Source organism: Eremothecium cymbalariae, chromosome 2 (genome assembly GCF_000235365.1).
Source record: "Eremothecium cymbalariae DBVPG#7215 chromosome 2, complete sequence".
Classification (NCBI taxonomy): Eukaryota; Fungi; Ascomycota; class Saccharomycetes; order Saccharomycetales; family Saccharomycetaceae; genus Eremothecium; species Eremothecium cymbalariae.
This window is the reverse complement of record NC_016450.1, coordinates 1575591-1601921: the sequence shown is the minus strand read 5'-3', so window position 1 is coordinate 1601921 and position 26331 is coordinate 1575591. Positions and strand designations below refer to the sequence as shown.

At 40.4% G+C, this 26331-nt stretch overlaps 12 protein-coding genes across 12 annotated transcripts; 3 read left to right on the top strand and 9 right to left on the bottom strand.

The window, feature by feature from the left end:
* Positions 1–364: 364 nt before the first annotated feature.
* Positions 365–2206, bottom strand: PTR2 (Ptr2p; the record flags this gene model as incomplete). The annotated part of the gene is made up of 1 exon (XM_003645288.1): positions 365–2206. One exon carries the CDS (start codon positions 2204–2206, stop codon positions 365–367), a length of 1842 nt encoding a protein of 613 aa, XP_003645336.1.
* Positions 2207–3872: 1666 nt separating this feature from the next.
* Positions 3873–4973, bottom strand: QCR2 (ubiquinol--cytochrome-c reductase subunit 2; the record flags this gene model as incomplete). The annotated part of the gene is made up of 1 exon (XM_003645287.1): positions 3873–4973. The coding sequence occupies one exon, from the start codon at positions 4971–4973 to the stop codon at positions 3873–3875; it is 1101 nt and encodes a 366-aa protein (XP_003645335.1).
* Positions 4974–5557: 584 nt separating this feature from the next.
* RPC82 (DNA-directed RNA polymerase III subunit C82) lies at positions 5558–7492 on the top strand (the record flags this gene model as incomplete). Its single annotated transcript, XM_003645286.1, has 1 exon — positions 5558–7492. One exon carries the CDS (start codon positions 5558–5560, stop codon positions 7490–7492), a length of 1935 nt encoding a protein of 644 aa, XP_003645334.1.
* Positions 7493–7545: 53 nt separating this feature from the next.
* On the bottom strand, positions 7546–11742 carry SKI3 (SKI complex subunit tetratricopeptide repeat protein SKI3; the record flags this gene model as incomplete). Its single annotated transcript, XM_003645285.1, has 1 exon — positions 7546–11742. The coding sequence occupies one exon, from the start codon at positions 11740–11742 to the stop codon at positions 7546–7548; it is 4197 nt and encodes a 1398-aa protein (XP_003645333.1).
* Positions 11743–11939: 197 nt separating this feature from the next.
* MLC2 (Mlc2p) lies at positions 11940–12416 on the top strand (the record flags this gene model as incomplete). Its single annotated transcript, XM_003645284.1, has 1 exon — positions 11940–12416. One exon carries the CDS (start codon positions 11940–11942, stop codon positions 12414–12416), a length of 477 nt encoding a protein of 158 aa, XP_003645332.1.
* A 181-nt stretch (positions 12417–12597) lies between these two features.
* RPO26 (DNA-directed RNA polymerase core subunit RPO26) lies at positions 12598–13137 on the bottom strand (the record flags this gene model as incomplete). Its single annotated transcript, XM_003645283.1, has 2 exons — positions 12598–13042; positions 13118–13137. The coding sequence occupies 2 exons, from the start codon at positions 13135–13137 to the stop codon at positions 12598–12600; spliced, it is 465 nt and encodes a 154-aa protein (XP_003645331.1).
* A 460-nt stretch (positions 13138–13597) lies between these two features.
* Positions 13598–14893, top strand: PZF1 (Pzf1p; the record flags this gene model as incomplete). The annotated part of the gene is made up of 1 exon (XM_003645282.1): positions 13598–14893. The coding sequence occupies one exon, from the start codon at positions 13598–13600 to the stop codon at positions 14891–14893; it is 1296 nt and encodes a 431-aa protein (XP_003645330.1).
* Positions 14894–15072: 179 nt separating this feature from the next.
* Positions 15073–17073, bottom strand: ATG13 (serine/threonine protein kinase regulatory subunit ATG13; the record flags this gene model as incomplete). Its single annotated transcript, XM_003645281.1, has 1 exon — positions 15073–17073. One exon carries the CDS (start codon positions 17071–17073, stop codon positions 15073–15075), a length of 2001 nt encoding a protein of 666 aa, XP_003645329.1.
* Positions 17074–17600: 527 nt separating this feature from the next.
* GDB1 (bifunctional 4-alpha-glucanotransferase/amylo-alpha-1,6-glucosidase) lies at positions 17601–22175 on the bottom strand (the record flags this gene model as incomplete). Its single annotated transcript, XM_003645280.1, has 1 exon — positions 17601–22175. One exon carries the CDS (start codon positions 22173–22175, stop codon positions 17601–17603), a length of 4575 nt encoding a protein of 1524 aa, XP_003645328.1.
* An 815-nt stretch (positions 22176–22990) lies between these two features.
* Positions 22991–23788, bottom strand: DPM1 (dolichyl-phosphate beta-D-mannosyltransferase; the record flags this gene model as incomplete). Its single annotated transcript, XM_003645279.1, has 1 exon — positions 22991–23788. One exon carries the CDS (start codon positions 23786–23788, stop codon positions 22991–22993), a length of 798 nt encoding a protein of 265 aa, XP_003645327.1.
* Positions 23789–24135: 347 nt separating this feature from the next.
* SMX3 (mRNA splicing protein SMX3) lies at positions 24136–24469 on the bottom strand (the record flags this gene model as incomplete). The annotated part of the gene is made up of 2 exons (XM_003645278.1): positions 24136–24390; positions 24461–24469. 2 exons carry the CDS (start codon positions 24467–24469, stop codon positions 24136–24138), a joined length of 264 nt encoding a protein of 87 aa, XP_003645326.1.
* A 444-nt stretch (positions 24470–24913) lies between these two features.
* Positions 24914–26089, bottom strand: GAB1 (GPI-anchor transamidase subunit GAB1; the record flags this gene model as incomplete). The annotated part of the gene is made up of 1 exon (XM_003645277.1): positions 24914–26089. One exon carries the CDS (start codon positions 26087–26089, stop codon positions 24914–24916), a length of 1176 nt encoding a protein of 391 aa, XP_003645325.1.
* Between the last annotated feature and the right edge of the window lie 242 nt (positions 26090–26331).

Genomic DNA, 26331 nt, shown 5'->3' with positions numbered 1-26331 from the left:
AATATGTAGCGTTGTGCACCCACACAGACATCTCAGTAAGTCGGACGTACGTAATATCGTGTGCGAATACCGTTACCTTTAATCACATCTCCAAAGGCAAGAACATACCAAATTTAATCTTAATCGTGTTTTATAGTAAATACTATATTTAAACACCACTCCATTAGCAAGACCACCATGTCTAAAACGAAGACCACAATAAACTTCAAACATCCATGTAGACCTGGGATGTTGGAATAGGAATTTCTGCATTAAATAATTCTTGAAGATCAACGTTATATAAACAACGCAAACTACTTTAGATAGATGCCCTCATGTTGAATGTAGTATTCAAAATAAAAACCGATAACAGAACTTAGATCTACTATTTACCGTTGATGTTACTACGACTTCCCTTTACATCTTTAATTTCAACAACTTCCAATTCATCCGATTCTGAACTTTCCTGTAGGAGCTCACGTTCTCTCTTCTCTTGCAACATTTCCTTATCCAAATTCCTGAATTTCCAGAGGAAATGACAACCAGATATAAACCCAATGCCTGCAAATAGCGCAAATGGAACTATTAGGAGTGGATCTTTTAGAATTGGGTTAACAATTTGTGTTATGGCGGCAGAGACAGCTGATGTAAATAAGAACAGAGCGAGAACAAATGATTTCATGTGCTCTGGCGAACGATCATATGCGATTTCATAAGCGGTGGTCATCGCTAAACATTCTGATGCACCAGACAATGTATATTCAACAGCAACAATCCACGAAGATAGCGGTGACACACCCAAACCTTTTTCACTACATGTGGTTGCATGATACCCACAAGAGGATGTTTCATATATCCGCCATTGAATGAGTGCTCCGGCTACCGAAGAGGCAACAGCAAGCATAAAACCGGTGAATATACGATAGACAGGTTTGAAATTTATTCTTAGCCGTCTTAAAAGCGGATAGAGACCATAATCGAGTATTGGGATTAAAACAATAATAGACAATGGGTTGAAGTTACTGATAACGTCATTTGGTACTCCATTCTTAGTCATAGATCCCGTCTGACTGTTGATGATGGTAGTGAGCTGGTTATCATTCATGTTATATATAATATAGTAACAAAATATGAAACATGCCGATAGAGTTATCTTAGTGTCTTGTACAAGTGACTCCTTATAGAAGGGGGACTTCTTACGCCAACCGACCTTGCCCATTTGCCGTTGGTTCGAGGGCAAAGCGTAATCCCAGAAGACACCCTCCTTACGACGAGCATTCCAGCCTTTTCCAAAAGCAACATATAGAACCTTCATACAATCAGCCAATAACGAATACCCTGATGGTGCTCTATCCTTAATGTGAGGCTGCACCAGTGAGAACACAACTGGCATGGCCATATAGATTATCAATGGAATCAAAAACGCAAGCCAAAACCCAACTTCCTTCGCGGCATAACTCGTTGCCAGGGACATAAAGGCCCCGATATTGATCGCCCAGTAAAAGGTCATGGTCATACGCTGTAGCGAAGCATCTCGATCTATTATCACACGCTCCCCAGTCTCCAATGTCTTCACAACATTAGTCTCATGGGGGTACTGCTGCAATAAGAGGGGAAGTAGAACGGGCTTTACAAATGCCGTACATACAGAAAGAGTTATCAATCCAATCAATGATAACGCCATAGCTGCATCAGGGTGTTTTAGTACAACAGGAAGAGCCGATAGAATGAAGATGATATGGCTGGCTACCCCCGTCCAGATCCCATACCATAGCGTCCGCACATGACCCATATACATGTCGCATAAATAACCCGTGACCAAAGGGAAGAAATAAGAAGTAAATTTCAATAACAAACCTAACGACGTAGCAGTCGCCAACCCCTTTCCAAGCGCGCCTGAGTTCGCCTCAGAACCATGTGCTGTTGCTCCAGCACCATTCCCACCCTCAGGTAACGGATATGTGTAGTAGTTGTTCAACCTATCCCCGGTTCCGTAATATGATGCTCTTTCTGCCAGCTCGATAAAACATATTAAATACACATACCAACTAGGATGTACCACAATACGTCTTAGAGTCCGCTCTTCCTCCTCCGTAGGTAGACCGATTTCTATATCACTCCTCTCTTTCACCTCCTGGGGAGCCTCTTGAACCGTCGCCGCATTCGAACCAGAACCAAGCGTTGAAACGTCACTCTCCCAACTTTGTCTAGCCGGGCTGCTTGTCATACTACTGCTTTTCAGTCCTACAAAAAATAACAACTGCTATATCCAGTAATATGCTGCCTACTTAAATATATCTTACTTTGAAACTTAACGTTAGCCAAAAACGCCTCACGACTAATATATATATACAAAATAATTAATTACTCACACTTAATCAACCGTCTCTCCACTTAATACACCAACACACTAATCGCAACATTCTAAGACATGATTTTATTTATCCACAGTCTCATGCCACACGCGCATAGTCACGACGATATTAGCGGACTGCGCGATAAGAAACCCCATCCGCATACATATATGCAGGCGTGAGCTACCTCTGCTATAGGCTGAGGTAAAGCTCGACGTTTGAAGCAACATCCGAACACCTCTAAAGACAAGACGTACCTCACCTCCACTTCCTCACACAACAGAGCAGCTTCTGTACTGTCCCGCTCACCAAACAAATCAGACTAAGAAGTCGCCGTATAACTGTGGCATCTCAAGATAGTGGATTAACTGGAAGGAAAGAACCCTTCTAACACTAAACTGTCTGCAGCAGCAGCACATGATACGGATAGAGGGATATGAGGAAACGGCGCGGCATCTTGATTTTTCTCGAGCTACGAAATACGGAAAAGGAAATTTTTTGCAAAGAATCCGTCACACAGCAGAAGGTTATCAGGCTTTCTTCAAAACGTTGTACCAGGAAAAACAATATGTTCGAGTGTTTTGACTTTGATCTTACCAATCAAAAGTGGAAAGATTTTGAAGCGGGCGATAAAGAGTGTGCCCGTCACCTGAACCAAATAAGGTCTTCTTGCTCCGCTGTGTAGGAATAATAATTATGTAGTAGGTAGCAGGATTACTGGTTTGAATGATTGATTTTCAGGCGGCCGTTGGTGCGGGAACTGGTTTCTGGAAAAGCAAAAAAGCCATCCATATATCTGTGGAGTCAGTTGACAAAGGTTAACCGATATGCCATGGCATAGCGGTGGCTATTCCTTTGTTGCAGCAGTTTTACATGAACACATTACGAATTTATTTTCTTGTATCTATTCTAGTCTGTGTGAAGTGATTACCATTGAATATGAAAAAGATAGGCGTCATACTTCTCCCCGTTCAGACTCCTTTCCTTTACTTTCCTTGCCTTCCACGGCATGTGAGCAGTAGGTTCCAAAGCCAGGGCTTGCTTTTTGGCTGACTGATCCGTTTGGCGGTAGGAATTTCCGACTTGGCAAGAGACTTGCATACACAAAACTTAAAATAGGAAAACAGCTAGAAGTGGGACAATACATGGGGAAAGAGTAGTATGTGGCAACTATAACGATGTGACGCAGAGACCGTTTTCCCACAGAATGGCTTGAAATATATGGTCTCCGAAGGTCAAAGAGTGGGAGAATATAATGTAGTAATATATGAATTTGGACTTGTGCTATAAATAAAATGGGGGAGGGGCGTAGTTAATCAGTGTTTGTGCCTGGCCTGTAACTGGTATATATATATATATATATATATATATATATATATATATATATATATACATGTGTGTGTGTGTGTGTGTGTGTGTGTGTGTGGGGGGGGGGGGGATCATCTCTCGTGAATATTTAAGTGGTGGGTAAAAAAAACCCAGATCAATTTCAAATATAAATAATTAGACCAAAGTGGGACGTATTCACCAATTACACCATTACAATTCCACGGCATATGGCAAGTTATTGACGTTACCCACGGCGACGTAGTTAAACTTGCCCAATTTGATGTCCTTAACGTTGGCCAAGTTCATGTTAACAGGGGATAGGGCACATTCATTTTCCAAAGCTAGCTGTAATTCAGTGTATTGTTTGGCAGAGGAGATATCCTTACCGGCCTTTAGATCGGCGACGACCTTTTTGATGTTGGCCGAAACAGCGGCTGGGTCAGAGCCTTCAAAGTACAAACTGAACAGGCCGTTGTGCGCATACTTGTCGAACTTAGCTTTGGTAACCAGGGCAGATAACTTGTACAGATCGGACGTCAAGTATCTCGATAAGACTTCGTAAGTGGCGAAATCTTTCTTGGCGACTGGGACCGCAATGGCTGCGACAGAACTGCCTGGGCGTCTGAATCTGGCTTCACCGGTGAAAGTAGCTGAAGCAGAGGACTTGGACAACGAGGAGCCCAATGGTAGAGAACTCAACAAAGAGTCGTTGACAAATCTCTTCAAATCGGCTTCGTTAACACCTTGGCCAATGACCTGGACGTTTTCCTTAGTGTAGACCTTGTCGGCGTACGCCTTGATATCATCCAGGCCTATCTTGGCAACACCATCGTACAACACCGGGTTGCCCAAATCCTTTCTGAAGGTAACACTGTACAAAAGCTCCTCCGCCTTGGTAATTGCATCCGCCTCCGCAACCAACAAGTCATGCTCGGCAGCTGGCAACACAGATTCTGGAAGCTCGTATGGCCTGAACGACGTCTTGTACAGCACATTAGCCAACGCGTTGACAAAGTATGGAAGATCTTCCTTCAAAAATGTTGCAGACAGAGTAATGTACTCCCTGTCAACTGAAGAATGGAATTTCCCTCCAAGTAACTCAGATTCTCTCACCAACCTTAAAGCTGACTTGTTGCCAGTATTGTGAAAATTGAACCGAGACAACAGATGTGCCAAACCGTCCTTGTCAGCATAACGGGACCCACCATGCACTCTGACTGCTAACGTAGAAACCTTCCCTGAACCGTCCTTTGCAGTGATGCTCAATTTTCTAGCTGCTTGCTTACTGAATTGCAATCTTTGTGACAACATAATAACCCAGATTTTCAAATCCTATTAGTACACAGTTCAACCTAGCTTGCGTTATTCAATCGAATACTTTTATACAGCACCTTATACAAATTGCCACGAACTTTTGTCACCAGTTCTTCTCTTCCTACTGGTTGCTGGCTTGAATGATTTTATCTCGAAAAATTACCAAAAATGTTCTTACTGGCCCCGCCTAGGCTTTCCGCCAGGCCTGCCGCCTCGAGGGCCCCCAGCTCGCTGAGCTGGGGGCCCTCGAGGCGGCGGAGAGCAGGGCGCAGCGCAAGGAAAAAAGTCTGATTTTTGGGCAGAGGGCACAGGGAATTTTAAAGCGATTTCATTGGTTCGTCAAACGGTATAGCATTACATAATCTATGTTAAGAATGTACGTACAAGATGAGTGGTGTGAAATTTGAGTTTTTTCAATGGAACTTGGGTTTTTTTTTTTTTTTCATATTTCTCATACTAAGTATATGGCGATGAGTAGTGAGATATATACTCAATAGTCAAATTCTGGAATTGAGTGTTGCAAAAGTACTCCGCCGGAGACGATTGGGTGCTTTCTTAGGACGTTAGGTGGGATTTAGAATATGAGTGGGTTACCAGTTAGTGAAGCAGGTGGAGGGGAAGTGGCAACTTCTTCGGGGCCCATAGGTAGCAGTGACGTACAAGTGTCGTCGACCTTTGAGACGAGGACGCTAAATCCAGAGAATTTTCTGTATACGGAGGTTGCAAGATCACATCTTGGAGAGCGAGCTGCTACGCTCACAGGGATGCTTTTAAACAAGGGGCGGATGTCAGCGCAAGAGCTTTCGCATGCAATTCCCAAATTGTCCACGAAGAGCATCAAGACGATTCTTGTTAGTCTGATCCAGCTGCGGTGTGTGCAATATGTGGAGGAGACAGCAATTTCCGGGCGGAAGACAACATACTATTATTTCTGTGAAGAGGGGTTTCAGCTGATGTTGTATGCTGGTGACATTGTAGAGACTGTGAGTTCTTATTTTGCAGGAGAGCATGACCGGGACATTACTGCACAGATTGTGCAGAATGTTTTGGCCCTCGGTTCACTAACTACGAAGGACTACAAGCAATCAATAGTGTTTGGTAGCACGTCGGCTAGCGAAGTACAGGGGTTGTTTCTAAAGTTGGTTGAATCTGGGTTTTTGGTTCCCCTTTCTTCAGTGCATTACACACCAATTGTGGATTTGTGGTCTCTTCTATACAAGAAGGAGTATAACGCAATTCCAAAAACCTCGATTTTATCTGATGCTAAGAAGCGGGCTGACGCTAAAGTCAAGGCTAAACAGGAGTTCAATAGGCTGGTGAAGACCGTTGACCTTACCGGAGTCATCACGACTGATATGCGGACATCGATGAGACAGATTAAGGATAGCGTTCCATTGACCTTTAACTTGGGTAGGTACATGAAATATAGGAGGTCTAGACAACTTCTTCATCTTTCAAAATCCAGGCTCGGAAAGTATCCATCATTGGTCTATCGAACTGCATTGAAGCTTACGGAGCAGAGTGCACCGCCACTAATAGATCCACTATGTAAGACTGGATTGTTGCAGGAGCTTGATGAGAAAGAATCTATTTTTGAAGACATGGTTTTAGACGAGGATAGGCTGCCCGGTGTTACATTCAGCGCTATTGATATTGCGAAACACTTGCCTACTGATGTCGACCTGAGAGGTACACTTATATCTAGACAGAAGTCCAAAAAGCGTGCAAATAAACAAGCTCAGAGCCAAAAGAGAATCAAGACGGAAAACGGTTTTGTTCCTCCGAGCCCTCTTCCAACAGTTCTGGAGGAGGAACAAGACGATGAAGATGCATTGGCTGATGCCAATGATAGCGATATGGATATGGATATAGAGGATTCTCATTCCGATCCCAAGTCCCTTTCATTAATCACAGGCCATTTAAAGCTACTATCTAATTGTTCTATTCCGTTCCTGATTGAGTCTAAGCCGGGTTTATATTTCGTTCCATATACGAAAATCATTCCAATGTTGAAAAATGCTGTATATGACACTATTATTGCATCGACTCTCGGGCCATCCGCACATAGAATACTACGCTGTATTCGTGACAACAGCTTAGTATCTGAAAAGGTTATTAACAATGCAGCACTCATGAAAGAAAAGGATATTAGATCAGTAATAGCCACATTGGTTAAATACAATGCTATTGAAATCCAAGAAGTCCCACGAACTACCGATAGAGCTGCTTCTAGAGCGGTGTTTTTATTTAAGAGTAACGAGCAGCATGCTTATGATTTCATGAAGCAAAATTTGGCATGGAATATCGCTAATTCCATTCATAAAACGGAGATGCTGAAGGAATGTAATACAACTTTATTGACCAAGGCACAAAGGGATGATGTTAAAGGTAGAGAAGTTGAGTTGTTGCTCCCCAGTGAACTGAACCAACTGAAAATGGTCAATGAGCGAGAACTAAATGGTCATGCACGGAGGACTAGATTACTGACATTATGGGAAGTATTTAAATTGTTTTAGAAGCTGATTGCATTATATATACATTATAGAAAGGATAATCACACAAATACTGATCAGAAGCATGAACTTAAAGATATAACTCCCACTTTATTCCACGGACATAAAAACAACCCAAATTGGATCTTTGAAAGGTTTCCAAGGTTCACACAGGCGGAACTCATATATTCAGCGGTTACTGAATTTTGACCCAAGGCGGCTATCCTATAATTGATCTTGTTATTTAGTCCTTTCCAAACTTCCAAGTTATTTGGTGTAAAATAGACCGATCTCTGCCGGATTAAATTTGCAGTTCTGTTATTCCCTAGCTTCTTGTTGATCTCTTCGATTAACAAAGGTATATCTTTATATCTATCATAAATTAGAGAATTTAAGGGCAGTGACTCTAATTTGGTTAGGATAGATGAAAGCTCGGGCATTTTATTCTCAAAAAGAGTTAGAGCTGCGATCGTTAATATTATTAATATATTAGATCCATGTGTAGCAGTGTATTCGTGTAATTCCCGTAATGCAATGTCAATAATTTCTGGCTGCCCAAATCCGTATAACATCCTGGAAACCAAGAGCACTAATTCATGGGAGTCTCCAAATGCAGACAATAACTCTTGAAAATGTCCTAAGGCATCATCAAAGGCTCCTTTGAAACAATGACTTATACCTAGAACAACGTGATTAGAAAGTATTGCCTTTATGGCCGATGGGCTATCTTTATCTTCTAATAGCCCTAGTGCAAGATTGGCACATTCAATCGCACTATCATAATTAGAGACAGCTAGTTGACTACGGGCAAGCTGTGATTTGAGAAGGGCGAAATTGAACAATTCGGCCTCATCTTTAGTCTCTTCATACCTTTTCTCTAACATGTCCGATAAACGGTTAGACAATACAGAAACCGCACCAAAATTGTGCAATCGTTCAGACGTTAAAATAGCACACTGCAAACCTAAACTATCATCAGATGATTTCTTCAAATATTGATCCAATGCATAGGCAACTGCAGACAATTCAAATTTTGCATCTATATCTCTCTCATCATCGTTGTTACCAATACGCTTGCGCAAACAAGATATTGCGTAGAACAACTGAATCGTCTTGGATCCTCCATTAGAAATAACAAAGGAGTTTGCAAAAAACCGCGAACTGTCTACCATATTACCATCTTTTTCAGAAATTAAGCCCAGAATAAACCAAGTTAAATGATTTTGAGGTGCAAAACTATGTAAATAATGAGCAACCTTTTTTGAAACAAAAACATCATTATTCTTCAAAGCCAATAGTGCGAAAGCATACCATACACTGACCTCTTTAGGAGCCAATGCAATGGCTTTAATAAAACAATGCTGACAAACCCGATAGTTTAAGTTCATAGTTGCAATACCTAAACCGATCCAAGAATATACTGCATTCGATTGGTACATAATTGACTCTTTAAAGCATTGAACAGCTGCAGTACGGAATTTCTGTTGCTTTAGCAAAATATATGTGGACAATTCTGCTATTCCCAAATTGTACCAGAGAGAAGAACGGACAGTCCTAGGGAGGTTTTCATAGTCTGAGGTTCCAATAGCATACTTTCCAACCAAAATTAAGAAGCGAGCTACAATACCAACATTTCTGATAGGATCTTGATGTAGTAAACCGTCCAAAGATGTTTCATCAATAGCGTCAATCTTAGATGTATTCTTCAACTCACAAGCCTCTAATATATTTAGTAAACTTTCCAAAGGAAATTTTTCAAATTGTGATTGAGTTAACATGAATAGGCTTAAAACCTTTGATAGGGTAACAAATACACTGGACACTTTTTTGTTAAGTTTAGTGACAACAACCTCTATTAACCTTACAGCCTTTAAAGCGGTACCGATAGACTTGATTAAGTACCCTTGATTATGGAGATCTGTTGAGTAATCAACCAGGAACCCCGATAACTGTACGAGGAAAATCTCTTCCAAAGGATACTCTTCGTTAAGGACAGATAGCAGCTCAATACCTTTCTCAAATTCACCCATCTGACATAAGGACGCCGCTAACAAATAACGAGCAAATTTATGTTTTGGATTTAGTTCCAATGCTTTTTCGTAGACGTTCACAGAGGCCGCTATTCTTCCGCATACAGAATAAGCCTGTCCTAGCCCAATCCAAGCTTCAGTATCCAGTGAATCTAAACGAACAGCTGATTGGAACCATTGAATTGCTTCTGCTTCTTGTTGCTTCTCCAAATAGAATATACCGAGGACACGATACGGCCAACTACAAAGTTTAGAAGGCTTGACATCACCCATTTCAACAATACGCTTACAGATGTCAGCAGCAGATTGCCAGCTTAGCATGTCACAATGTCTTTCAACCATGTATTTGGCAGCATTTAGGTCGCTTGTATTAAGTTCGAATGCCTTAAAGTAACATTTAAAAGCTCTTCCTGGATCCATGAAGTATTTATCGTAAATATAACCCAGTAAGGAATACCCTGGTGAAAATGCTTCAGTAATGTGAATGGATTGCACCAAATGTTTGTAAGCCAATTTAACTTGTATTTCATCACTAGTATATTCGTTTTCATGCTTATAAAGAAGAGCTTTTGCAGCCCTCCAATGTGTTAAACTTAATAATTCGAACCCATGCACATCATCTGCCTTAAAGGTTTCTAAAACAGAGTTAAATGTTTCTATAGCATTATCTGGATTTCCCAAGTGTAGCTGACTCCAACCTAACTCCGATAAGGCCTCGTAGTTATTTGGATATTTATATACAACATCACTTAATAGGTCGTGAGCACCTTGCCACTGGCTTCGTTCAATATAAATTAGACCTTTCCCAAGTTTAGCTTTAGAATTTCCAGGATCATCCTCGAGTAACTTATCGAATAAAGATAATGCAGTTGAATGATGCTTTGGAGCATCAAAATAGGTATATGCAGTTGCATAACATAATATAAAATCTCTTTTACAATTTGGCAAAACAGTCCCTAAATCCCGAAGATTATGAGACACTAAAGTAATTCCCGATTTAATATAGGGAACTACGAAAGCATATTCTTGAAGAACAATAAAATAGTGACAAAAAATACGGTGTGAAAGTACAGATTGCTGGGTATTCTTTATATTGGTAGTTAATGACTCTACTATTTCTGCTTCCGAGATTTTTGGTCTTGTCTGATTGAAGATTGCATCACCAAACTGTTCTAACATCAAGTTTTCGGACTCATCCAAATCCGTCAACTGATTAGCTTGCGTTTGTTCTACCTTGCCGTCCGAAGTTAACAAATAAAACTTATCTGAATCGTATTCTGAAAAATTGGAATAGACCCAAGCACTGAGGATGAGGGCCAGAGGTTCAGATGGAAATTTCTTCAAAAACTTCGCAATCAAATCCATATCTAAGTCATTGAGGGATTCAGAATCTTGCCATTCAAAGTGTAATTTCCAGGCTAGGATAGAGTCATGTTCTACAACAACCATGTCATCAACCATCTTTTTAACATCTTCGTAAAATAAAGGTTTGAGATCTTTAGGCATTGATTTGAGTATTTTAATTCTGTATATCAGCCATTGGTCTTCTAACTTTCTTCTTGCAGCATCATCGTCTGTGACATTTATTAATTGCTCATAAAGGGAATTCAATTCTGACTTACTATATATCTGCCAGGCAATTGAGTTGATTTTAGAAATATAAGCAGGGTCTGAAGTATTACTCTTCAATCTCTCTCGGCTTACAAGTTTAGAAACCTCCTTATTTTCATTCTCGGCAATAGCATTTAATAATTCTTTTAACGCGTCTTTCGAGTTCATCAAATGACGACCTAGTTCATCAGCTAAAGGCATTCCAGGCCTTAAATTCTGCAAGTAAGATAATCGACAATCCTTATGAGCCTTTACAAATGCCTTTATACTATTAACCAGTTCGACTTGCGATTCTTGATGTGCAAGAAGCATTCCCGCATACTGAGCACAGAATTCAAAGTATTCATCGTAAGTAGAGAATTCCTGGATATTAACAGCCCCTTTGAATAGAGCAAACATCCCCTTCCATGCCAAAAGGCTACCTGGATCTTTATTTATGGCCTGTTCGTAATGATGTTTGGAAAACTTTAATGAGTTTTGCATTGAATATGCCTTTCCTAACAATACGTGTGCAAAATAATTATCGTTTTCCAAGTTCAGCACACTGTTGCAAGCTTCAATCGCTGCCATACAATCCTCTGATACTAGCGCCCTCTTAGCATCCTTTAGATACTGCTTCACGGTTACAGCCATCGTTGTCAGCCGCTACTTTTCACAGTCTTTGAAGATTCCTGCCTTAGCATGAATATCATTGTCGAAATACGATTGTCAAACCCTGAAAATGTTTTTCGATCTGAGTTTGAAGCTTGTGAAGTAGATGAAACACAAACACCGACCAACAACCATACATTATTTATAACATAACAGGCGGAACGAACAAGAATACTATCATGAGTCTGAGCAACAGCAAGTCTGTCACATTTGCCCACTATACTCAAGATCAAATTAAGAGTTTGAAGGATGCTTTCCAACTAATAGACGACAATGGGGATGGAACGATCTCGAACATTGATTTAGATAAAATATGGCAAGCGTTGGGGAAGAAATTGACACAAGACGAGATAACCAATATGTTATCGCAGCAAGATAATGGAGAGCTGACCTTCCCGGCTTTTTTATCAGTAATGAGTAGCAGCCTTGGATCCATGCCTGATCAAAGTTACATAAAGGACGCACTTCAAATATTTAGTAAAGAAGGTGATCTGGAGTTGAGTTGCGATGCAGACGAATTAAAGGAGTATTTAGAAATGACTGGATTCATTGGCGAAAATTTATTCGAAAAGTTGTTAGGCAACTTCATATCTCAATCGATCACGGGGCAGAGAATATTTAAGGGCAGGCGTTTCTTGGAAGCTGTAGGAGAATAAGCAAACAGACTATTGGAATCAGTTCACTTCTTTATAACAATTATTGGACGGGTTTGGTTCTCCTTTTATCTTGTTATAGTTTGTTAACAGCTAAATTATTATACAAGAGTTTATATCCTTTAATAAATGATGAAAATATGATTATACTAGGGGTTGGTGAATCATAGCCATTATGTTTCCTCTACATGTCCAAAATCAGTTCCTCCACAGACCAATCTTCGAATGAACCATCTGGTAGATATCTTCTAACAACCAATGGAATTTTCTTTTCAGCCAGCTCCTTCATAGCAATTCTCATAGGATCAGTTTCACCTTCCAGATCGACAAACACAGGAGCATTCATGGATATTTGTAACGCCCTGGTACCCAAGATCCTAGCTCGTTCATACTTTGTCATATATGGCGTGGTAGTTCTTTCCTCTTTAGGAATAGCTTTTTCTTTTAATGTCCTTCTTCTATGCTGGTCCTGCTGTTGAAACTCTTCTGGACCAATCCCACCAGCTACAACTGTATTCCCATTAGCATCCTTAGTCTCACCATCCTGAAATACAGCATCTTGTTCGAATTCGTTGTCCGAAAAGTGTTCTTGTTCAAACTCTTCATAGTGTTCAGGTCCATTATTGAAGCTATACAAAGAAAAGAAGCATCGTTAGTAAACAGAAAAAATGAGAAACTCAATTAAACATAATTCTCAAACATACGCTTCTTCGTAGTCCGACATAACTGCTTCTATTGGTGTTATCGCAAGTACTCAGTTGCTGTGATGCCCTACAAATCAGTGCTTTTTACAACGTTTTAAGCATTTGCCAGTCTTCCAAGAGAAAACTTAAAAATTTTGCACATCATTAAACACGAAAACTAAGAATCCGATGAGAAAAGGCTGTGAAGATCTGTCGATAGTCTTCAAAGGAGGTAACCCTTGCAGCTTGAGGCTCCGGTGAAACTATTCTTCTGTGGTCTTATTTTCTTACCCATCTTGCTATTGTGCTTCGTGATGCTATGCAGTGTTTGTGCTGACGAGGTTTTGGTTTATTGCATTATATAACATTTTCCGTGATAATGACATTTTGAAAAGTCATCCATCTCATCGCCTTTAATTATGCATAATATATGATAATATTCAGTCTGTTTTAAATAAAAAAACTTGAGAATAAACTAGGAGAGCTGCTAACTTTGCTTATATGGATGCCAGTGAGCTTTTAGGGGGGTTCACGGATATTCCTCTAAAGGAGATACGAGATATTACACTTTCAAGGTCAAGTTCAGCTACTAGTTTGTATTCTTTGTCGAGCGTGCTTTCAACTAGTTCATCTTGCAGAAGAAAGAACTACTTCTGTGATTACGAGGGCTGTGACAAGTCATTTAATAGACCTTCTTTGCTCACAGAGCATCAAGTATCTGTTCATCAGGGTATTAAACCATACAAATGCACTGAATGTGACCGAGCATTTGTTAAGAAATCTCATTTAGAGCGACATTTCTTCTCCCATTCAGATAAAAAGCCATTTTCATGTTCTAAATGTGGGAAAGGTGTAACGACTAGGCAGCAGTTGGCACGGCATGAAATTACGCATACGAAATCGTTTGTTTGTACCTGGGAAGGCTGTAATCAGGCTTTTTACAAACATCCACAACTGAGGTCCCACGTACTATCAGTACATGAGAAGACATTGACCTGTGGGCATTGCAGCAAAACTTTCCAAAGGCCTTACCGTTTGAAAAATCACATATCGAAGCACCATAATCCGAATTGTGAAACTAAATACCAATGCAACTTCCCGTTGTGTACTAAAGCGTTCAAAACATGGTCGACCTTGCAGCAACATATTAAGGATGATCATCCAAAACTTCCATGTGCTATTTGTGGGAAGCAGTGTGTTGGTGAAGTGGGGTTATCGATGCATATGACCATTCATGATGAATCTTTGGTGTTAAAAAACTGGAAATGTTCAGTATGCAGTGATCTCAGTTTTGCCAAGAAGGCTGATTTATTGGCTCATTACATGGATTCACATAAAAATGAGATTCCTTCAGAAATTTTGGAACCCCAGATAGAGGATCATCCAATGGCAGATATAGAACCACCTAATAGTATAAATGTTGAACATATTAAAAATGATAACGGCGATTTATCACTTCGCAAGCCTAAGAGAAAGCGACAGATGTCTGAACTGGCCAGCATTTCTAATGAAGTTAAAGTGATGAAATTTATTGAGTCAGGGCGTTCTGCATTAACTCTTTTGTTAAATACTGCAGGTAAAAAGTGGGTTTGTCCTTACCTTGGATGCAGCCGGGTATTTAAATCTGTGGATAAATATGAAACTCATACCAGCAAGCACAAAATCCATGAGTTGAAGATGAAGCTCTTAGAAGACAAGAAAAATGGTTTCAAGGTTATAGAAGCTGAAAAAAACAGTAAGAAGGCAACTGCGGGCGGAGCTTCTTCTGAGAACGCAACTCATAACGACTATTCGTAATATTTGAAATTAGGTTTTACCTATTTATAGATTGTAAAAAATGTAATTGATCTATGTATATAAAGTTAAATATACATTCGCTTTAAGTCTAAGAAACGTGTCTATTCCAAAGTACCCTCCGTACTACCATCGTTTTTTGACTTTATTATGAAGTTAGTTGATTATCTCATGAATCACATTTATTGGCTGGAGAGATTCATATCACTCATAAAGAATAGCAAGTCGTCATCATCATCACCTCCACTTGTCATATTATTCTGATCATGGTCCTTCTTGTTTAAACTTGGCTGATTAACATGTGACGTACTGATACTTGCCTTATGTAATTTGGCATGTGCTGGAGTAGCCATGGTAGTTGGGCATGAAAAATTTGAAATAGGCTTAAAAGGTAGTGAATTTCTATTATATGAGGAAATACTTTTGATTGATTGAGGTGATATAGATCTCAACCGGATCCCCCCTGCATTGCTTAGATGGGATCTGCTTAATAAAATTTCCTCGTCTTCATCATCATCATCTTCAATAATATCTTCCTCTTGACCGGTATAGGAATGACGTCTTGATTCAGAGAAGCTACCAGTTCTACTTGATATTAATGACTTTAATCTTTCCGTAGAGTTCTTTCGGCTGGCAAGTTCTGTTTGGCTAGGATTGCGACTTTGTGATAACCTCATCGGAATCGACGAATATTGAATAGAAGGGGAAAATGAAGGAATGGGGGAATGCGAATTGGATCTGTATCTTACTTGTGGAGCATGTGATGGTTCTAAAGAGTGGCTCATTGAAAGGTCCTCACTTAGAGTGTCGTTATTGGATTTCATTGAATGAAAACGGATCAAAGAACTAGATATATCGGCTGTTGTCCCATATAATTTCTTTAAGTTCAACTCTTGTTTATCCTCTAACATTTTAACAAAGTCTAGCAATTCATCGGATCCTCGATCGGTAGATTTCGAAGGTTTGTGCATGGACCTTTCCAAGCTCTCAGAGCACCTTATACTGGAATGACGACGAATCCTCCCAAAGGAAGATGAGTATTTAGAACCACCACTGCCGACACTTGATGGTTCTACGGAGGGCTGATCAGCTATAGGTGTAGATACGGACCCACTACTTGATCTCTGGGCCCTTAATGTGGCAACTGCAGATGACCCGGAGGGATTTCTGGCTAGAGCAAATGAACCACTACCAACGGATCCTGCTTTAAATGGCTGAATTCTAGATGATGAAGACTTTCTTTGAGGAGAAGGCTCAGTGTTGACATTACCACTATAAACAGTTTGAGGAGAAATAGACATGGACCTATTACTATGCACTGAGACTCTTCTTAGTGAAGACAATGCTGCGGTGCTAGATCTCCCTTGTGCATCAGCAACAGAGCTGCTGCTGTAGTTATTATTACCAAATATCTCTTCATTATCGTTGACGCAGAAATTACAGTCACGTCTGTAAGAAACGGTTATTCGTAGGGATCCAAAATTCGTTTTTATAGGCGTGATCTTTTTCTGTTCCAAGTGAGACGCAACATTTGTTTCGTTAATGACATTTGTGTACGTTGCGATTATATTTCTGCTTAAACCCACTCTACCCTTTGATAGAATGGGCTTTGAACCGTCTAACACACGTGTTCCTATGTGAAGTAACGAACTAGCAGAATCTGATTGGTTTGAGGGCTTCCTAAGGACAGAATATAAGTCATTAGCTGGCAGTAACTGAGTTAATGTGTATAAATAACGGAAAAGCAAAACCAATTGCTTATATATCTCCGCAGGGCTATGTGCATCCTCCTCTAATTCATCTTTAGTGCTGGTGTCAAGTTCGATGAGCCACCGTTCTAACATGATCTCGGATTTTTTCCCTCCCTTACAGACATTCCATGGGTTACCATCCTGATCCTTCAATACAACAGAATGGGCAGTTGTTAACCGCCTCAAATCAAGATACAACTCTATTACCAGAGGCGGTAGTTCACGTTCACCATCAAAAGTAGTCCAAGGTTTAGTTTCTTCCTGTATTTCTCTATTTTGCAAAGCGCTGATGTTAAAAGATGTGTCTGTCGGTGCGTTATCGACACCTGTGTCGATATCAGTCAACAATTTAGATTGGGATATCAAAAGTGTAGCTTTTAGAAAAAAGCTGTTAATAAGCTCTATAACCTTTAGTTTAGATTCGGAGGACATTTAAAATCTGCTGATTTGGCTCATTTGAGTTGAGACTTTATGCGAAGATAGTAAATTAGGAATCTTCTTCGAAATGAAACGCCTATAGCTTAGAGTATCTATCGATGGAGGGTACCCTACGTGGTTCGGCAATTAATTTAAGAGCACTGAAACCTGATTTTTGCTAAGAGAACTTTCTCTAAATTAGAAGAAGCGTCTTGATGATACTTCTGAAGTAGGCTTCCTTTGCACGTTTAAAACCTCTCTTGTATCTCGTATTTGGCGTATCCCCTAAAGAACCAACAAAGGCGAAACGCCTCCTTTAGAAGACCTAAATCACGTGCCTGAAAACAATGAACAAAGACAGTAATCAAGCAATATATGTGTTAGAGAACTATTTGGAATAATAAGAAATACCGTATGTAAATCGTATATATTCTGAACTGGTAGAGCTTCTGTATAGATGTGCGTAAAGCCATATTTCGGAAAGATGCGCACGCAATCTATGAAATGGCATTTGCTCACAATATTATATGAGGGCGGAGGTATCAAAAATTTTCATATTCACTCCACAAGTCGTAGAAAAGATCCAGTAGGCAGCCGCTGGACCAAGACTGTGTTGGGCTAGAATCGTGACAGAACTGGCCATCTTTGTTGGTGAGTTCTGTTAGACCTGCCCAGGGGCTTTCAGCTATCCAGTTACGGTGACCGTCCAATCTGCGTGACAACTGATGATAGAGAGAAGAAGAGATTTTTCTCTTTGATACTAGTGCCTTTGAGGTTGCTTGGACGTTGAAGTGATGGTAAGCCCGTAAGAAAAAACCGGTGCACCAGACCCATTCAGGACCTTGGTGGTAGTTTCTGCCCTTTGCCGTGTGTGCGTTATATGAGTCTTCGCTGTTTACGTAATATGGATAATAATCGGAGTCACTGGGGTCGAGGGTTACCATACCAATGGGGCCTCTAATGAAGTTGTCCGCTATTTCTAGGGCACCCATTGCAAATTCTGGAGTGAAGAGTTCTGGTGCAACGGTCATTGCAATGGCAAAATTAGGGCGTAGTTGATAATCTTCATATGGTTTACCGGTCCCAAACAAATCTTTGTATATACCACGTCTATTAACAAGGATAGGATTTATTTCGTAGTCGGAATCTCTGGAAGGATCCTTCGGTATGTAAAAAAACCTCTCAAAGTTGTTTTGCAATAGTCTGTTCCATTCTTTGAATGTAATCTTAGAATTATCTGATCGGACTACCTCTTTGTATTTGAACAACCCACGTTCATTTAAATCTATGACGAATCTTAGTGCGCTCTTCAACAATCCATTTATTTCAATAGCTGCTCCATTTCTTGGTGTGCCAGGAACTCCGTAAGTGCCTGCCTTCTTGCTCTCACCCATTTTATCCATCCAGGTTCCACAATTGTCTTGAGACCCTCCATGGATAAGACCAGTGTCCCAGTCAATAGTTACTTCCACGTTGAAACCATTGTCCTTCATAACTCTGTCTAAATCTGGACCGGCATTTGCTTCACGATACTTTATACCCCTTGCATGCCTCGCAAAAATTTCATAGATTATGTCTTCAACCGAGGATACGTGTGTGAAGCACTCTGGGTCATCATAAGGAATATATCTGTCATCTAATGGAAACCTTCTAGTGACCTTTTCATTCAATATTTGTTCGCCATCCGGAACAATTGTGATATAATCCTGGACAGACTGTAAGAAAAACCATGTGGCGTCGCGCGCATTGTATCTTGGTTCTCTGCCAGCTGCGAGAAGGTTTGGAATCAAACCATGCTTCAACGTTTTTGCAAAGCCTAGAATATGCGCTTTAGCATCATTTACTCTACCTGTAATAACCAAAAGGCCTCTCAATGAAATAAAGACATCTCTACCCCAACATCTCATATGTCCGGTGGAAAAATGAGGCAATCCTGCTGCCATTGAGGGAACGTTTATGTCAGGATATAATGAAGCAGACTGAACTTTAGAAACCAGTTGAATCGACATCATTGCCAATCTTTGTACAAATAAAGTGGCGCAGCTAATGTGCTTGGGCATCAATGACATTGCCCTGCAACGGCACGCAGCGTATGCGACACCTACAACTAAGGCAAAGTATCTAGGAATTAAGTAATAAGGCAAAAGTTTCACCCTTTCAAAACGCAATCTTAACCATTCTTTGATTTCAGAAATACCTGCATTTTCAGCATATTCGTTTAATCTATCCACCATGTAATCCATTGCCCAATGACCGTTTCGAAGGTGTTCACTTAGTGGATGAGCTAAATCGTTACGAAATATCACATCCTTCAGGACAGAAACCCATCCTTGTAAACCACAATAGCACAGTTCTCCATAATTTGGAACATAATATACGCCAATGCGTCCAGATGTGATATCTAGCTCTTCTGCGTTGCATCTGTAAAGGATTGTGTTTAAACTGTACAAATTTAAATTTTCGGTAGCTGAGACAATGCCGGATTTAATGAATTGATCCAGATCTTTATCAAAACCGAGTTGGGTAGTCCTAAACACGGCTATCGACCCTTTAGGGAAATATTCTGGTAAACTGATAGTCGAGACATTTTGTTCAGAGTCGTATTTAACCACAAAACCATCGAGTTTGTTTAGTCGCGTAGGAATACCATGTATGACGCTATCATCTTCAGCAGGTACATCACCAATCTTTTCCAATGAGTAACTGAATTCCAACTTACACTTTATACTGGATAAAGTTATGTCAGGTAAAGTTTGCTCCTTACCATCATCGAAAAATTTTGTTCTCGCAATCAAGAACCACCCGTCCGGACTTTTTGCATGGGTTTTGTGACAGGTGATATACTGCCAATCGTGATGTAGATACATCTCAGAGTCCTCGATACTATCGCTGTTAGCAACCATCAAAGATCTAATTTTATTCAACTTGGATCTTACATTCGATATGCCATCACCATGCTGAACGGAATACGTTCTGTTCTCTTGTACCAAATCTAGTTGATGAGGATAAACCTCATCATATCCATATACTGAACCGATAGCTGAAGAACAGAATGAAACCAATAGAGCTGTTGGTAGCGTGTCTTCCAAAGTTCTTCTCTGGTATGGCGTTTCATTATCATGCGTGCAATCCATAAACAATGCATGTGGCGAAGTAGCAGTTAAAACGTTTGGAACCGCATATGAAATACCTTCTGGGTTGGCATTCTGCTGAATAAAACCAAATTCAGGGAGGGAAATATCATCTTTGGGTAGTTGAGCCGAATAGGGGAAGTCATCCAGAGGCATGTAGTGGTAAGAACCAATGGGCTTACCACCATATCTGTGAACAATACTTGATAACTCCTCTTCAGACGAAGCTTGCATGGCCTCCCTAATCAAGGATGAGATAGCCAATCTTTCCACAAACAAGCAGTCAAGCGCCTCATTCCCGGTAAAAAGTTCTGCCGTAATATACAAGTTTGGATTTACTTTCCTTGCTAGATCCAAAAAGTATTCACCGACATGCAAAGGTGTCGAATGGCAATTATCAATTCTGAAGCCGTCAAATATTTCTGCATTCAAAGTGATATACTTTGACATCCTCTCCCATAAATACGGAGAGTCTTCGGGGCCATTTCCATATCTCAACTTAACACAATCGCTCCAAATAATGACTTCTCTTCGTAAGTATGCTCTAGAGTCACTTGAGGCAAAATCGACCAACGGATTACCATTCCATATCCAACCATTGTTTGCAAAGGAATATTCCTTTCCGTTTTTTGCAGTGACCCTTGTGAAATAGCATTCAGTGAGGGGACATTCCTTGGTTATTTTTCCGAGCTGCGGGCCGGTTGGGTCAAGTCTTAAATAACGGATTCTATTATATAGCTGCTCCAAAATTGCTGCTACATCCGTATCATAATCTTTATAGAGCGGTAAATTAACTGCATCCAAGATTTTGACCGCCTCCTGCTGTGTCTCTCCTCCCCATGTGGTTCCATACAAACCCTTTAAAATGCTAATAAACTTGAGGATATTGAGCTGATTGGAATATCTAGTGCTTAATGAAGTAAAATTCTTTTCTGCTGCACACGTGCGAACATACTCGGCAAGCTTGGTAAGGTCATATTTTATATCCTCAGGGACTTCAATATCTACATCATCAGTTGCATTCCATTTGGCAGGCACTTCAGCCAACGTCTTTTGCACATTAATAACATAGAACTCCCACAATTTTAGATGATTTAATACATGGGTTTTGATTCCATCAATTACATGCAACAAATCACTTGTTGATTTTATAATTATAGGGTAGCCTAATTCCTCCATGTTATCACTGAACTTTATCAATTCATGATCCAGTTCCATGGCAGAGATCAATTGTGGAGCAGTCTCCATGTTATACGCCGCTTCAGGGTGGTCCAGCAGCCAGAGGGAATCGCTAGCAGTGTGGTTAAAAACAACATCAGTCATGGTTAAAATTCCATACTCCTTGTGCAACTTGTTCACCATCTGTATTACATCATTCTTGTCCTGAAAAAACGTGGGGTCGAACTGCAATTGATCGAAAAGCGAATACGGTGAATCTGATTTCCCCCTTTTCTGAAGAGGAGTGAAATGAATCATATTATATCCTTTTTCTGCAACTTTGCTAAACATAGCCGACCAATCATTCTTATCAATCCACTTAGACACAAGCGTTTGCACAGAAAGACTACCCATAGGCAAATAGCGATCCCCAATATATAATGCAGGAGGTACTATAAAATAAAACTTCCGAGTCGTATCTAACTTGTCTTTATCACCCTTAAACGATACGTAATAACAGTATGATCCAGGGACGAAAACATTCAGATCCACATATGCATCCTGATGAAAACTCGTCCTGATCAGATGCTTATGGAACTTACTCCTAATGAACTCACTCCCACTATCAAGAGGACAATTAGTCCACACTAATCCATCCCGCGATATTGGACACCCTGCAGCTATCACCAACCTCACAGTGAACAACGGATCCACGTCCCTCTTGTTCTTCGGAAATGGAACGCTGGGCAAAACCAAAACCCCTTTACCGTTAGAACAACTCTCCACAGGTTCACCACCATCTCCAAGTCTCAATAAAAATCTCCTCATACTATCTCTAATCTACTTTGAATAGCACCAGAGAACTCAATTATTTTAAGAAAACGGCCTCTTTTGGTCTAATAGCAATAACCCTAAATCTTATGACCTTATAATAAAAAAAAGTCCTCAAATTCTAAAGAATATAGCAAAAATAGAAAATCTTTACCAGAAGATTTGCACTTGTTGAACTCAATTTATTCAACTAACAGGGGGGAAGGTTTGATTGAAGAGAATCTATTGGTGCATCATCCGATTAGAGGACTCAACATTGGAGTTTTGAAGAGGATCTCTCGTTAAGGGATGTTAGGTGCGAAAATCGGATTTTGGCTAAAAAAGAGTTTCTGGAGTCATAAGGAACGACCGATGATTCCAAGATCAAAAACGGAATCGAATATAAGAAGGATTTGGTTTGGAAGTTGGTGATGTGGAACAGGAGGTGTTGGGTGGTGTGTGTGTGTGTGTGTGGTTTTTCTATATATGCAGGATGATGTTATATGATGCATGTCTAAGAAAGGGATACATGTCTAAGAAAGGGATGATGTTTATCATAGTTCAGGTTTTACAACATAACTACAGGAAGAGGAGCCGTTATGTATGTTAGAGAGAGAGAAGTGAATACACCTCATATCCAGCATGGGTGGACAGCAGCAGCCGCAGCGGGGAATAGAAGGTTATGTGTAGTTATAAATATCACGTGACCATATGGATGGAAACAGAAGGCGAGATGGAAAAACATCACCTCTTTGGCAATTGGAATGGACCGGCTTACGGTAGTGGTGGTGGTGGTGGTGGTGGTGGTGGGGGAGTTGCTTGGAGGGGATTGATTAGAACTGATAAGCGACTAGTTCATATAGAATACGGGAGACAACAACCACGAATAATACGATAGCGACGGTCAAGTTGACAACACCGAATTTGAAGATGTACAATTCCTTTAGCTGTAGGATATACTGAACAATAACTTTACTAGAAAGCTTCGATTCACCCTCGGTCCTAACACCAAACGAAAAGGGAATTTCGCCGATAGGATTATTGCGGGGCAGAGGTAATTTCACCAATAAGTCCAATGCAACCTTGAATCCTTGCGGGTTGATTCCTCTTGCGTCCTCGTGAAGCAAATACTTCTTTTGTAAGCCAAAAAAGCCGGACATAGGATCTGAAGCAGTTGTCAATGGTCTGGCTAGCATCCTGGCACCAGTGGAAATAACCCTTCTGTATAGAGGCCAGTCTTTGTCAATACCGACGCCAGGAGCATATCTAGTGCCCAAAACAAATGGATATGTTTTCAACGCATCTAACAATTGAGGCACACTTTCTGGAGGGTGTTGCAAGTCAGCGTCCATACAAATCACGTAATCTCCCTTTGCTTCGTAAAACCCTCTCAAAACAGCGCTGGAAAGCCCTTTTTCGTTTGTCCTAACAATTATACGCACATTGTACCCTTGCTTAGCCAATTCTTCAACTTCTTCTACAGAACCATCTCTTGAGTTGTCATCCACAAATATCAACTCAGTTTTCTTGGAGTCCTTATTGCCCAACGCAGCAAATAACCTTGTTGTCAAAGGCCTGATGTTCAATTTTTCATGGTAAGCAGGCACAACAACTGAACTTTCAACCGACATTATATCTATACCTTATATGAGATCCTGAACTGACAAGCAAATCCCGCTATGAATTCCAATTCCTTGTATTAAAACTAGTTGGTAACCATGATGTCGTGGCAATACCAAAAGGTGCCCATTTTATTTTTATGTTCTTTTTAAGGCGGCGCAGAAACGTTGCGTTACCCGGTGTCTGATGAAATCCCCATCTGGCAGCCAGGTTTCAGGCACAGCATAAGCGGCGAAGCCGTGCGACTTATAGCAGCTATGGGAGGGTCGAACGGCCGATTTGGCAAGTTTATATCTATTTAGGGTGATATATATATATATGAGGAATGAATGTTATGCTACAGTGTTATACGAAGGATTTATTCTGTCGGCGGTTCTGCTTTCGAAAGATCTTCTCCTATCCATAGCACATTATTGCAGCGGATGAAAATGTCGCCGACGACGCCCTTGGAAACATCGCCTACAAATTCTTCAGCTTCGGTCAGCTGGATGTTGAAGTAGTTGTCTGTGGAGACCATCTTACCTTTATACTTTGTATTGTTGAACTTTAGAGTAACCACAATGTATTTATCGACTAGTTGGCGTAGAAATGGTTTGGGGTTGGTAGGTGTAAGCTGGGGGGAAGAAAAGCAGTTAGTACCACAGGGACAGGGGTAGTTGCATTAGAGTTCTAGTATATCATACCTCAGGCATTTATCTATTGGAAGTTTTCTGTTGTGTGGGGTAAGTTCTGAATAGATGATAGAAGAACTCATTAGAGATCTAGATTTCTGCATAACGCTGATGTTTAGACGATTCTCAAAGTAATGATACACGGTGCGATGAGCGATGTCAGACACAGTAATAAAAGTTGTTAGTGTACTAAACAAAGTAGATTTATAGTGTAACTTTGCGTAAGATTGCAGGAGAGGAGATATGTCGAGGAATATGGGTTTGGGGAATGCAGCGTTCCCCCCCTAGGTCCAGCAGCTTGGCGTGTTGTTTCAGTAAGCGACACTTTTTCAGTTCGAAGGGGTTGTGACCTAATCATTCCGATATCTATACTATTAAAGATGTCCCCGTATGTACTAGCAGAAGATATAATCTCATACATACATATATACATACATACATATATGTAATTTTGTGCATTATATCCTATAATTGAGTTAGTTGTACGTCTAACTTTGGGTTACCGTTGTCGTATTCTATTCTCAACATAGACCAGCACAAGTCGACAACAACGGAAGCCAGAGCTAAGGCATAGACCAGGGAAATTGCGTAGAAAAAGTTACTATTTCCCGATCCTAAATCAATCCATAAATGGTAGAATATAGGTGCGAGGACAATGGCATGAATGAAGAGCAAGATGGATATAATGGAATATCTGAGATAGACAAATAACGGTTGAAAAAATGGAACAAAACTCAAAAAAAACCCACCATCACCCAATGTAGGGTATGGCTTGGTTAGCGTCACCCACCCCAGACATAGAATAAATGCATAAAAAGGTTGTTTGTAGAACCGAATGCTGAATGGGGTAATGAATGAAATAGCGAAAATGTTGAATACGGCTTTAAAAAATGGGATGAAGAATTCAAACATTTCTATGAAGAAGTACCACCACAAGCCTAAATTGGGAATTAGTCTACTAAAGGTGACGACAACACCATAGGTAGACCTTAGGAAATTCCAATTCTCATTATTAATTTTGTAGCTGGCTAGTAAATACAAGCTCAGAGAAATAATAATTGTAATGACCGACTGCAACCTGCCCCGTTTTAAAATAAATAACATCGGAATAGCTAGGAAGGAAGCATAGAAAGACAGGTAACCAGCAACTGCAATTGAAACAGATGCCAGGAACACATTACCCTGTAGTGCGGCAAGCAACGCAGTAGATATTGCTAAGTTTGTAAAGGTCACGGTAGATCTGCTGACACACGACAGTAACACCAGCGGGTTAGCGGCATATAAAGCCCCAGGGATCCAATTAGGCATTTTGAGTTGAGCACTGAACTGCTTGCTCATTAACATTAACTGATACGCAATTACTGCATCAATACCAGCATATAATAATGAAATCAACGAATCTTTGGTCACAACAGACATTAATGCAACGAGTAAAGGAAGATGGTGCACAACACCTCCATTGTATACAGGCAGATCATTCTGTAAAAGAAACACACCCTCCTGCAGCGATCGAAAACTCGTTACCGGGGTAGAAAACTCAACCGCTTTATCTAGCTGCTGTTGTAAAGATGGAAATAATAGGGAAACCAGTAGCCTCGTTGTAAGGCATCCAAAGATAACTTGCTTCTCTCTCGAATTCATACCGCTCAACGAACCTAAATGTACAGCAACCCCTTGAGAGACCGATATACAACCGCTTAAAATACAATGATCTATATATCTAAGATCACTTTCTTAATGCTTTACAATTTCCTTGTAACGTTCTTTTTTAAAACTATTAATACCGTTACTACTACCATGATTTTCACGCTGAAAGCCACGCATTCTCCCATTTAAAAAAGGTACATGTGCAGGATGTTCGCTGCATAAGGTAGATCCTTCAA